This window comes from Xiphophorus couchianus, chromosome 16 (genome assembly GCF_001444195.1).
Source record: "Xiphophorus couchianus chromosome 16, X_couchianus-1.0, whole genome shotgun sequence".
Taxonomy (NCBI): domain Eukaryota; kingdom Metazoa; phylum Chordata; class Actinopteri; order Cyprinodontiformes; family Poeciliidae; genus Xiphophorus; species Xiphophorus couchianus.
In genome coordinates, this window is record NC_040243.1 from 3,248,754 (window position 1) to 3,260,485 (window position 11,732).

Genomic DNA, 11,732 nt, shown 5'->3' on the forward strand with positions numbered 1-11,732 from the left:
AAACAAAAAAAGAGGATGCTTCACAAAATAATACAAAATGTTCTGAAATGAAATAATAAAAATAATCTATGCCACTCCAATAGTGTTTTTGAGGCTAAAATTATATACAAAATTGTATTTTGTTCAGCAGTGAGCTTCCAAAATGTCTGATTTTTACAGTAAATAATTTTTCATTGCTTGCTGTAAATTAATGGCGCCCTCCTGTTTAACATAAAACAGCTGCTTAATTGTTAGCAGTTTCTTACTGTTTATAGTTTTGATCATATATATTGCTATATGAAGTACGTTTGACACAAAAACAAGACTTGGATCACCGAAAGTACATTCTACCCACAGTGAAGCACGGTAGTGGTAGAACAATGCTGAGCAACCAATCAAAATACAAGATCAAAGTAAACTTCAGTCCGCTTTACTGCTCATGTTTATCAAAATCCCAGCAGAAAAGTAGGTAAAAAAAATGTAAAGCTAAAATGCATTCATGTATTTTCTATTCAAATTGCCATGTAATTTAGCAGTTTTATAAAATTTATCCTTTTGTTATTGCAATATTTTATAATATTGTTGCTCCTGTAGAAAATACTTAAGTTTTATTTAAAAATCACGAAATGGTACAAGGCTGCCACCTGCTGGCGGTTTGCATCTCTTTGAAAAGAGAAAAGTTTTGGAACATTTAATGAATATCATGTTAAATTAGACCAGCGTTTCTCAATTCCGGTCCTCAGGCCCCCCTGCCCTGCATGTTTTAGATGTTTCCGTTCTGCTACACACCTGGATTGAATCTATGGGTGATCAACAGGTTTCTGCAGCACTTGATGGCCATGCAATCATTTGAATCAGCTGTTCTGGAATAGAGGCACATCTAAAACATGCAGAGCAGGGGGGCCTGAGGACCGGAATTGGGAAGCACTGGATTAGACCAACAAACAAAAAAAACGTGCAAACCATCCACACATTAAAACATGGTGGTGGCAACATCATGATTAATGGACAATTATCCTCAGAAAGGTCAGGGAAGCTGGTCGGTATGAATGAGTCGCCATTAAATCCACATTTCCTCACTTCTTTATTTCCCCATGACTTACTTTTTAATAGTTATATTTACCAGACTGATATCAAGATGATGCATTTCGCAATATATTGTTTAGCCCTAATTAGATTTCTCTCATAATTAAATAAAACTGGATAGAAGTCACTCATTGAACAATAACCAGGTTGTAACATTTTAATACAATTTCTTATAAAACAGAAAACATTTACATCCTTCAACATTTTCTCATTTTCTGGTCCAGTGTCTAAAGTATTCACTCACTAAGTTCTGAGAATCTCCTGAAAGTTCTCAACGAGTTTCAATTTCTACCCACATGTCTCTTGTTGCATATGAACAATAACTCAATCCACATTCAAACATTTTTTTTAAAGTTATCTACACAGCAGATAGTTGCTAAAATTGTCGTGTTTTACCGCAACAGGACAACAGAAAACGTGGTAAAGCATTTTATCTGGGCCTCATGCTACAATACGGATCTTTGAGTTTGCGCCACTGCCATGCACAGCGGGGTCAGATTCACAGATGAGTCCAAATGTCTAAATGTGAGAACCCAAACTTCTCCTTAACCCTGTAGCAAGTGTTATCAGGCATGCAGGAAGGTTGGAGGTGCATCTTTTATTTCCAGGCCAACCAGCGCCCCCTGCTGGCGGCGTTCATGGCGCCAGGCGCTGTCGGTCCAGGTTCACCTTTTGGAAGAAAGCCTTCCCGAACTCATAGCTGCTGATCATGACAGCGCAGGCTGGCGCCACTTTGATCACTCTGGGCAGAAAACCTAAACAAAAAATAGATTTTTTAACTTCCTGGCAAAGAAAACAAGAGATTTCTATTTAAAATATGGCTGTGTGTGTACCTGCAAAGAGGCCTCTGTAGCCCAGAGCAGACCAGATGTCCTTCATGATGTGCCAAGTGGAACTGGTTCCCTTTCTGGAAACTGGAAACAAACAGCAGCAGGTTCATTTTAACTCTTTTTAAAACTTTAAATCTTTTTAAATACAGGCGAAGAAGAGCCAACCTCCCAGAGAATCCATCTCTCCCAGTTGGATCTGCCGCCGAGTCTTGACCACGTCGAACGGGAGCGTCAGGACAGCAGCAACCTGGACACACACACACACACACACACACACGCTGTAAAATTCTAACATTTTTTTAAAATGTGATGTTTTGAAAAGTCTCTCTCACACACCTGAGAATAAAAAACAAATTTAAAAAAAAATATTTCAATCATGTTAGTTTAATGTACAAAATATAAGTCAACCTTTATTTTAATTACACAGACCAATAAGTTATTGGGCCATAAGAAATAATAAATAATTATTACATTCATACAATCCAAACTAATCATGTTAAGAACTTTCAACTCAAATTAAATGCTTAAAAGCATTATATATAAAAAAAGTCACTTAAAAAATTATTCTCGCAAAATTTTCTAGCATTTAGCAAATAGAAATAATTTTGGTAATTTTGACAAACCAAAAATAAGTTAAGTTTAGTCAGATTTAACTTTAGACAGTGAGAAAAAAAACCTGTCTGTGTATCTTTTTATTAGGTGTATGAAAATATCTGGTTTCAACTGTAAATAATGTTTTTAATCAAACATCAGATTACACTTTATTACAAAACGATCCAGTTTAAATATCAAACACTTTCCAGGACTTGATACAGAAATCAAGAACTTTCTAAATCTTGAAAACACCTGATACAATTCAAGCACTTTCAAGGTTTTCAAGCACCCTTACAAACACTGCATGCACATGGAGAACGATATGAAGATAAGATGGACAGATGCAGCGTGAAAATAAAGATATTTTGTTCAAACTCAAGCTTCTTTTTCCCAAAAGTCAAAATAAATTCCATTCTTTTCCAACACTGTTAGCGTTTATTAGACGTTGATGCCAATATCTGCTGTACATTCTGTCATTGAAAGTGGGACAACATTGTTAAAGACTCACGGCTCCAGAAACGGCTCCTGCAGTGAAGCTGATGGAGAAGTCGGCCTTCGGCATTGCGTACTGCTCACACAGCTGGGCCTTCACCAGTTCGTAGTTAAACCAATACAAAGCTGCAACAACAACAACACAAACAGCGCTAAGACAAAGACTCAATCATTTCCATGATTTACTGTTTATTTCTTTTCTCTCTTTTTCTACCAAAAACTGGATGATAAAAGTCTTCAGTCTGGTGTTTTGGTCTCAACAAGCCCTTTTTTTAAGTACATGTCATAATTAATTTTATTTGTGGTTTTGTGTATTATTTTGGATATTAAAAATATCTTCCAGTTCCTGTATTAAATTTTCATTAGATTTTACATTTTTTGATCTTTGAGAATGTGTTCTTGCATTATTATATAATTTTTACCATTATATTAGTAGAAAACCATCTCAAAACAATATAATCGTTTTTCGTAATAAACTCTGGGACCATTTATCGTCCAGTAAACGATAAGTTGTTATTGTGACAGACTGATCTACAATCACAAATTAGTTTCAAATAGTTAGAAAAGGAAAGGAAATGTAACTCTTTAAGTAGGATGTGAATGAATCTCACCAGAAAAAGGCACGTCTCTGAGAACGGTGGGCCCCCACCCCCTCCACAGCGACAGCATGCCGCTCTGGGCCACCGCCGAGCGGATGCACACGCACAGCTCGCTGTAGCTCAGCTTCCTGGATTGCATTTTGGTCCTGACCAGCTCCAGAGGGCTGATGACCGTCACGGCGCCCACTGCCATCAGAACAACATGTTACAGGTAAACAACAATAGAAAAACAACAACAGGAGTTTTTTTTTTCTTCCTCTTACATCTGGCAAGCCCTCCGGCCAGAAGAGGAACGTGGCAGCCCTGGAGCCCCAAACCGAACCACAGGAAGTCCCTCAGCTGGTCGTAGCAGGTGAAGTAGATCACGGTGGCTGGGACGGCCATCACCCTTCACACACATTAAAAACATACAAAGAAACACCGTTTTTATTTAGAAACAAATAAATTGCTCAATAGAGTTAAACACACAGAACCATGGGGAGAAAATTGATCGTTTCTCCCAGTCAGAGAGCCGCTCTGATTATTACATTTTCTAACTTAGCCTAGCCCTGATACTCCATCATAGGAAATAACAGAACATGCAGATGACCCAGTTTTCCAACAGCATTTAAACACACCATGCTGCATTTGTATCTGTGGGTAAATATAGTTTTTGACCAGGAACATGTATTTATCCATTTTTATGCAAAGAAACCTTTATGAGGTTAAACATAAAAACAATCTGGGAGCCAAACTGTAATGTTTGTGTAACTTCTGAAAACAGACGTTTATTTTGTATTCATAATTTCTTTATATTTGTGTGCATTTGAATACATCTTTGCAAGAACAAATCAAGTTTTAAATATGCAGAGATCTGCGAGGCCAAGCAAGGTTACAATGTTAGAGAGAAAAACACTGTCTGATTTGTAAAACTAGAGGGATTTCAGAAACAGAAATCTTTATGGAAAATTGATTTTTATTCGTTTTTAACTTTGAATGAATACCCAAATTGTAATTTACCTCCAGGTAAAACAAGTTTAAGATAATCTGCTCTGAAACTTTATTCACTTTGACTCAAGTTCCTTTTATTTGGAAAATAAAATCTTAAAATTTATTCAGGAGCAGACCATGATGCTCATGTTTACTTGAAAACAAAAATAGATTCAGGTTTGCCGACTTGAAGCCATTCAGATAATGTGTGAAAACTCTTTGACCATGCCGCATCTCTGCAGTCATAAGCAGTTTTCTGTCTGCTGTAGTCAAACTGTCTGAGAATGTTAGCTCTGAGCAGAAATCTGCTGACTGGACAAACATGTCCGCCCCCCTTCCTGCCCTCCGGCTTGTTTTCTTTTCAATTCATGGAACGTTTCCTCAAGTTCAGGGAAAACCGAATCTGCAAAACGAGCCAGACTGCATTTAAATAAAACAAAAACGCCTCAAAAATAGGCAGAAATCAAAGCGCCGCCCTGAAACTCACAGCGTCGGTGGCAGCCCACTCCACAGAGAGCGGAGTCCCTCATGGCGGGTGATTTTCACAAAAGCATCCTGCGTCCAAAAGAAACATCTCAGTGAATTACGCAGACATTAAAAAATCATCTAAAACCTGCAGCTGTGATGCAGCTCACCAGAGTGCCACTGAAATGCGTCGGTGTTCGGTACCAGCTGGAGCAGCTGGTTCCGTTCTGGCAGACGTAGATGTGATCCATCAGGCCGTTGCAGTACAGGAAACATTTCCCTGCAGAGAAAACACACAGAAAAAGCTTCAGAAGCTGCATGCTAATCAATAACGTACATGTTTACTTTTTCCCCTCAAACTTTGCTTCTGAAAATATCAACGTGAAACAACAAAACGGGGCAGCGACACTGCAGATAAGACCAGGGCCGACCTTGCTACAGTTTATTTTGGGTTGATTAGTGACCGAATAAATAGGTTATTCTAGCTTCACAAGCAGAACGAGTTCATCAAGGCTGAACAGAAATATATTTATAGGGCTGCAGCTAACGATGATTTTAGTTATCAATTATTGAGATGGAAAAAAAAGTGGCACATATTTCTGTGTTTTTTACAATATTAGAAAATCATAAAAAGATGTAAATAAAAAATTCAATTCATCTTTAAATAAGAAAATAAACGTTTTATTACGTAAAATGCAATAATGACATTCCTTTAGTGATATGTTGATTATTTTTCAAATAACTGATAATTAGGTATCAAAAGGTGTTTAAAGTTGAGATTTTTTTAAACAGAATTTGAACCATTTGAATCTAAGACTGGTACTGGTTCTGGTTAGAAAATAATCACAGACAAGATATTTTTCTGGATCTTAAATGCGAAATGTATACATATATTGTACATTTTTGGATTAATTAAAGCTCAGAGTCTGTTGTTCTATCAGAAAATGGCCTTTGTCAGTCTGTATGCTCCAGTTAATGATTGAATGGTAAAAGGTGCTTAATAGGAAATTGTTTTATTTACAGAATTTGAACCGAGTGAAGTTAAACTGCCACTTGAGGAGTTTTACAGAATAATTTATTTACAGAAAAATTTGGGGGTTTTTTTATTTTTTTTATCTAAATTGCAAAATCTGTATATATCATTTTACACCTTGGCTTAATTACAGCTCTGTGTTGTTCTTTCTAAAAATTGCATATTTTTGAGTCTGTATACAGCAGTTAATGATTAATCAATTACTAAATTAGTTGACAATTATTTCAATAATCACTATTAATCGTTTCAGCCCTATATATTTTCCGATCAGACCGGAGAGCGCTGCTGCAGCAGGTCAATACTCACATTTGGACGAGCGGCCGACTCCACCCCATGGAGCGGATTCACGGCCCAAAGCTAGAAAACGAAGCCAAGGTGGAGCAGAAAGAAAGCCGTTTGAGGGGTTAGTTTCAAACGCAGAAGCAGTTAGAGACCAGCCATCGTAACGCGACATGAGGAAACAGTTTTCCTACCCTGGTGGAAGGGAGTCTGCTGAGCCTGCAGCCTTATCTTCACAACGTCCAGCGGAGTGACTGCAAACATATCCACACAGCCAATCACAACAGGGGCAGCAAAACGGGTGCAAATAGAATCAAAAAGGAAGAAAACATGGGAGTAAAAACTCTATGGCTCTTGCTCTCGTTGCTTCTATATAAGCTAACCAAATAGAGATGTGAGGAGGGCTCCAGTGCCAGAGGCCAGCATCTGCTGCACTGGAGAGATCGCAGCCACTGGGCCGCCAACGGTCCGCTCCCCCATCTTGCCCACCTGTCAGACCAAACATAAACAAAAACATACAAAATAGCAGGTCGAAAACATCATGCACTGGTCCAACAAGCCACAGTCCAGCAGGAGGAGTGAAGAAAGCTGCGATTTGTTGCAGATTTAGTAAAAAAAAAAAAAAAAAAAGAGAAACCGACTCCTAAGTGGAAAAATTACCGTGCATTGAAGCCCGCGGTGCCTTTTTTTTTTTTTAACTAAACAGGGTATGTCTAGGTGGAGTTGTTAAAACAAGGTCCTTGAAACATTTTGATAGCTTATCTTCCACATGCATGCTGCCTCCAAAGCCTCGCCTCCTGATCTATAAGTGACAGCCGTCTCAAACCGGTTTCCCTACAGGAGGAGGTGCTTCCGCTGGCCTGTCCACTTCCTGGGGGCTCACTAATAACGAAACGTGGTCATTACAGCCGTATCGGACATGGGGTTGGACCAAATTCGTCAGATTCTTTAATGGTCACAGGAATAAGCTTGAAAGCTATAATCTTAACGGAAATCTCTCACGTTACACGACAAAAACACCAAAACAGCAGCCTTATGTTGACAGGATGCACGTTTGTTGTATGTAAAATACTAGATTCATAATCTGGCTTCCTAATAGAGTGGATTAAAGCTTCATTTTGTTTGTTTTTTAGCATGCATTTCAGCAGTTGTACGCCATGTTCTTTTTCCGCAACGCTGAAGTTCGCTTCCGATTGGTCGCTTGAGAAAACGTGTTTCAACAGCTTTTGAGGAATTTGGTTTTCCTTATATACAGGAGAAATGTTAAAATATATAAGCAGATTGAAAAAAACAGTCTACAATTAACAAGTCATTATTTTTATTTCTTGAACTAAAGTGGACTAAACGTATTTAGTCCTTAAAAATAGCGGAATAATCTTTTTTAGGGGGCACTCAATGTGAGACTAACTTCAGTGTATTTGTCTTTCTCGAAAAAATAAACTAAGAATAATTTTTTTTCTTGGTGAAATATCAATATGTACTAAAACTATGCGTTCAACAAAGATGAGCAGGAACTCTTAGTTTCAGACAAGATTGTCTAATGTAGTCTTCAAATGTGGGTGTTTTGCTAACCGCAAAACGTTGATTAGCTCGGTAGCCATCTTGCTGTTTACAAGCTGCAAAGCTTTGCCATAAATTATGAGTTGACGTTACCCACCTCTCACTTCAGCTGCCAGCCTTTTCCTGAAACATAGGTGCCTTCACCCATGTCAGTTACTCAATCTGCGGCAATTCGTTTTACTCAGGAGCTCCATTGCAGAGCATCCCGAGTACAAAATGTTACCAACGTCTGGACTCGCCGCTGTTATGCCCAGAAATGCATGCCTGCCGAGAATTGCATCCCCTGTCGCGGGAGCGCGCATCGCTCTAAACTCTCGTATATTGATGAGAAAACGGACTGAAATATGACCGAAGAGGACATTTTTGAAGATATTCGTAACATTATCACGTTTCTTAATCATGTAAGACATAAAACGGTGGGTTTTATTTCGCAGATTAATTGAAATAAATACGGTTTTTATAGCTTTATTGAAACATCTGAGTCGAACGTTTTTCAGTCAGCGTCTGATGAAAATGGTCTCCGCAGATGGCTTGAAATTCCCCGATTTTTCTTTTGACACAATGGCTTAAAGCATTACAAAACAGAAGCCCGTTGTGTAGAATATTTTATATCACCCTTTACTGTCTAGTCTATTAATGTAGGGGGGATGATTTTAATTTCTGAGCCTGCCAATATTTGTATCCCCTGTCTATTGTCCTGTTGATATGAAACTTTACAGAAGTAGCTCAGAGAACAAGTGTCATTACGTAGAAAAGGTAAAATCCCTCTTAACTCTGTATTTCTGCATTTTAGCAGGGGATGCATTTTACGGCAAAGCCTATTATTAGCCTGCCAAAATATGCATGCCCCCTCTATTTTCCTCAAACATTATAATATTGATATGAAACTTATACCAGCAGTTCATAGAACAAGTGTGATTATGTAGAAAAAGTTATTCCACTCATAACTCTGTATTTCTCCATTTTAGCAGGGGATGCATTTTTTGGCAGAGCCTATTATTAGCCTGCCACAATATGCATGCCCCCTCTATTTTCCTCAAATATTATCCTATTGATATGAAACTTATACCAGCAGTTCATAGAACAAGTGTGATTATGTAGAAAAGTTATTCCACTCTTAACTCTTTATTTCTCCATTTAACCAGGGGATGCATTTTACGGCAAGGCCTATCATTAGCCTGCCAAAATATGCATGCCCCCTCTATTTTCCTCAAATATTATCCTATTGCTATGAAATTCATACCAGCAGTTCATACAACTACTCTGATTATGTAGAAAAAGTTATTTCACTCTAAACTCTTTATTTATCCAAGTTAGCAGGGGATGCATTTTTTGGCAATATGGATGTCGAGCCTGCCAAAAATATGCATGCCCTACCTATTTTCCTCAAATTTTATCCTATTGCTATGAAATTCATACCAGAAGTTCATACAACTACTCTGATTATGTAGAAAAAGTTATTTCACTCTAAACTCTTTATTTATCCAAGTTAGCAGGGGATGCATTTTTTGGCAATATGGATGTCGAGCCTGCCAAAATATGCATGCCCTACCTATTTTCCTCAAATTTTATCCTATTGCTATGAAATTCATACCAGTAGTTCATACAACTACTCTGATTATGTAGAAAAAGTTATTTCACTCTAAACTCTTTATTTATCCAAGTTAGCAGGGGATGCATTTTTTGGCAAAGCCTATTATTAGCCTGCCAAAATATGCATGCCCCCTCTATTTTTCTCAAATATTGTCCTACTGATATGAAACTTATACAAGCAGTTCATAGAACAAGTGTGATTATGTAGAAAAAGTTATTCCACTCATAACTCTGTATTTCTCCATTTTAGCAGGGGATGCATTTTTTGGCAATATGGATGTCGAGCCTGCCAAAATATGCATGCCCCCTCTATTTTCCTCAAATTTTATCCTATTGCTATGAAATTCATACCAAAAGTTCATACAACTACTCTATTTATGTAGAAAAAGCTATTTCACTCTAAACTCTTTATTTATCCAAGTTAGCAGGGGATGCATTTTTTGGCAATATGGATGTCGAGCCTGCCAAAATATGCATGCCCTACCTATTTTCCTCAAATTTTATCTTATTGATTTAAAACTTATATCAGCAGTTCATAGAACAAGTGTGATTTTGTAGAAAAAGTTATTTCACTCTAAACTCTTTATTTATCCAAGTTAGCAGGGGATGCATTTTTTGGCAATATGGATGTCGAGCCTGCCAAAATATGCATGCCCTATCTATTTTCCTCAAATTTTATCCTATTGATATAAAACTTATATCAGCAGTTCATAGAACAAGTGTGATTTTGTAGAAAAAGTTATTCCACTCATAACTCTGTATTTCTCCATTTTAGCAGGTGTTGTTGCGCAACACCCCCCCCCCCCTCCTTTCTGTCTCTACTCTCTCACTCTCGTACTTCCTCTTCTGAGAGGGGAGATGTGCTACCAGCTCTCCGTCTAACGGGTCCGTTGAGTTTCCTAAATCTGCTGGGATTTACCCTGTCCAGAACTGAAGTAAACTCTGTTTAAGCTGGTTTCGAGAAACGATTCGCCTGGTTATCTGACGGCCTACATCCAGGTGTCCCACCCTTCTTCCCCCTGTGAATTAGCCAGACTGAGCAGCCTACAGCCAACTAGTTTCACAGAGCACACCTGTTAACGGTCGCTCGTTCTCTATTTTGCAACTTGCATTTGTTATTGAACCAGGTAGGTTTTAGTGACTCGGTCGAGTCCCAAGGATGAGGTTTTAAATATGGGCTACCAGCAACCTAAAAACATTTTCCACCTCTTCCTCTCCAGAATCAAACATCACAGCTATTTTACAACCATCAAAGAACTTTAAGGTGACTCATTAACTGAATGTCCACAACATCTTTTAGATTTTCTTTATGCTAAATATTTTATTAGTAAGGCATTTTTGCAAGGGTCAGTACAGCTTAATTCAGTAGCAGAAATAATCAAATAAGTAAAATCAATCATCTAGTCTATCTTTCCCTACTGCTGACACTGAGAACTAAAAAAGGGAACCTTTGAGAGAGACGGACGGAGCCTGGCGTTTCGAACCCCAGACCTGGCTTGATGATGAAGAAGGTGTGGCAGCAGGAGGAAGATGTTGATCGGCGAAGGCCAGGATCTCCGCAGGTCTGATGAGCCTCCTCTCCGCATGGATGCTGAGGTCACACAGGACTTGGTGCTGGCAGGAAAAAAGGCACCAGTTCTTCTTCCTTGTCTTTGTCTTCATCTTTGTCTTTGGGGTCAGAACCCAGCCGATGAGAGAAGTGCGATTCGAAGCCACAGATTGTGGGCCAGACGGGTTGGTCTCCATGTGCAGGACAGTCTCCGGCTCCGTGGCCCCGGCTCTTCTTCAGCTGCAGAGTTCTTTGTCCATCTCGATCTTGGCTCGAAGCTGCCCGGAGGATCCAACGAACGGTTCCTCTTTTGCACCCACCTTATATAGGGTTTATCCACCCCCCTGGTGCGCCTGCTGTCTGCTTAGACAGATGATCTCATATCCATCACTGTCTTACAGACATTTCCTGATGTCTGTGCCAATGTCTCAGGGTTGCTCAACCTCCTGTGTCCCTTGCCTGCACAACCTTTCACCTACTCTCTACCTCCAACATATCAGTGATGTTTAATTGCAGTTACACCTTTTTACACCATTTCAAGTTTAATGTCAAAATCACATCCATCCATCCATCCATTTTCCGTGCACCCTTGTCCCTAATGGGGTCGGGAGGGTTGCTGGTGCCCATCTCCAGCTACGTTCCAGGCGGGAGGCGGGGTACACCCTGGACAGGTCGCCAGTCTGTCGCAGGGCTCAAAATCACAT

The 11,732-nt window shown here is 39.1% G+C and overlaps 1 protein-coding gene across 2 annotated transcripts; it reads right to left on the reverse strand.

Moving 5' to 3' along the window:
* Positions 1 to 1,207: 1,207 nt before the first annotated feature.
* On the reverse strand, positions 1,208 to 8,126 carry slc25a39 (solute carrier family 25 member 39). Of its 2 annotated transcripts, XM_028042537.1 has the most exons (12): positions 7,984 to 8,126; positions 6,710 to 6,815; positions 6,521 to 6,580; positions 6,354 to 6,404; positions 5,185 to 5,294; positions 5,037 to 5,104; positions 3,844 to 3,968; positions 3,593 to 3,766; positions 2,998 to 3,107; positions 2,061 to 2,142; positions 1,899 to 1,979; positions 1,208 to 1,820 (listed from the first exon to the last, which is right to left on the reverse strand). In XM_028042537.1, the coding sequence occupies exons 2-12, from the start codon at positions 6,804 to 6,806 to the stop codon at positions 1,702 to 1,704; spliced, it is 1,077 nt and encodes a 358-aa protein (XP_027898338.1). In that variant the 5' UTR covers positions 6,807 to 6,815; positions 7,984 to 8,126; the 3' UTR covers positions 1,208 to 1,701. The 2 variants fall into 2 exon arrangements, with proteins under 2 accessions (XP_027898338.1, XP_027898339.1); XM_028042538.1 differs by lacking the exon at positions 6,354 to 6,404 and having other exon boundaries at positions 6,710 to 8,126.
* Between the last annotated feature and the right edge of the window lie 3,606 nt (positions 8,127 to 11,732).

Coding starts and splice junctions, on each gene's coding strand:
- slc25a39 (XM_028042537.1), bottom strand. CDS start 6,806: ATGGGGGAGCGGACCGTTGGCGGCCCAGTGGCTGCGATCTCTCCAGTG. Junction 5,105..5,184: donor CGCATTTCAGTGGCACTCTG/GTGAGCTGCATC, acceptor TTTTGGACGCAG/GATGCTTTTGTGAAAATCAC. Junction 1,980..2,060: donor AGAGATGGATTCTCTGGGAG/GTTGGCTCTTCT, acceptor GTTTGTTTCCAG/TTTCCAGAAAGGGAACCAGT.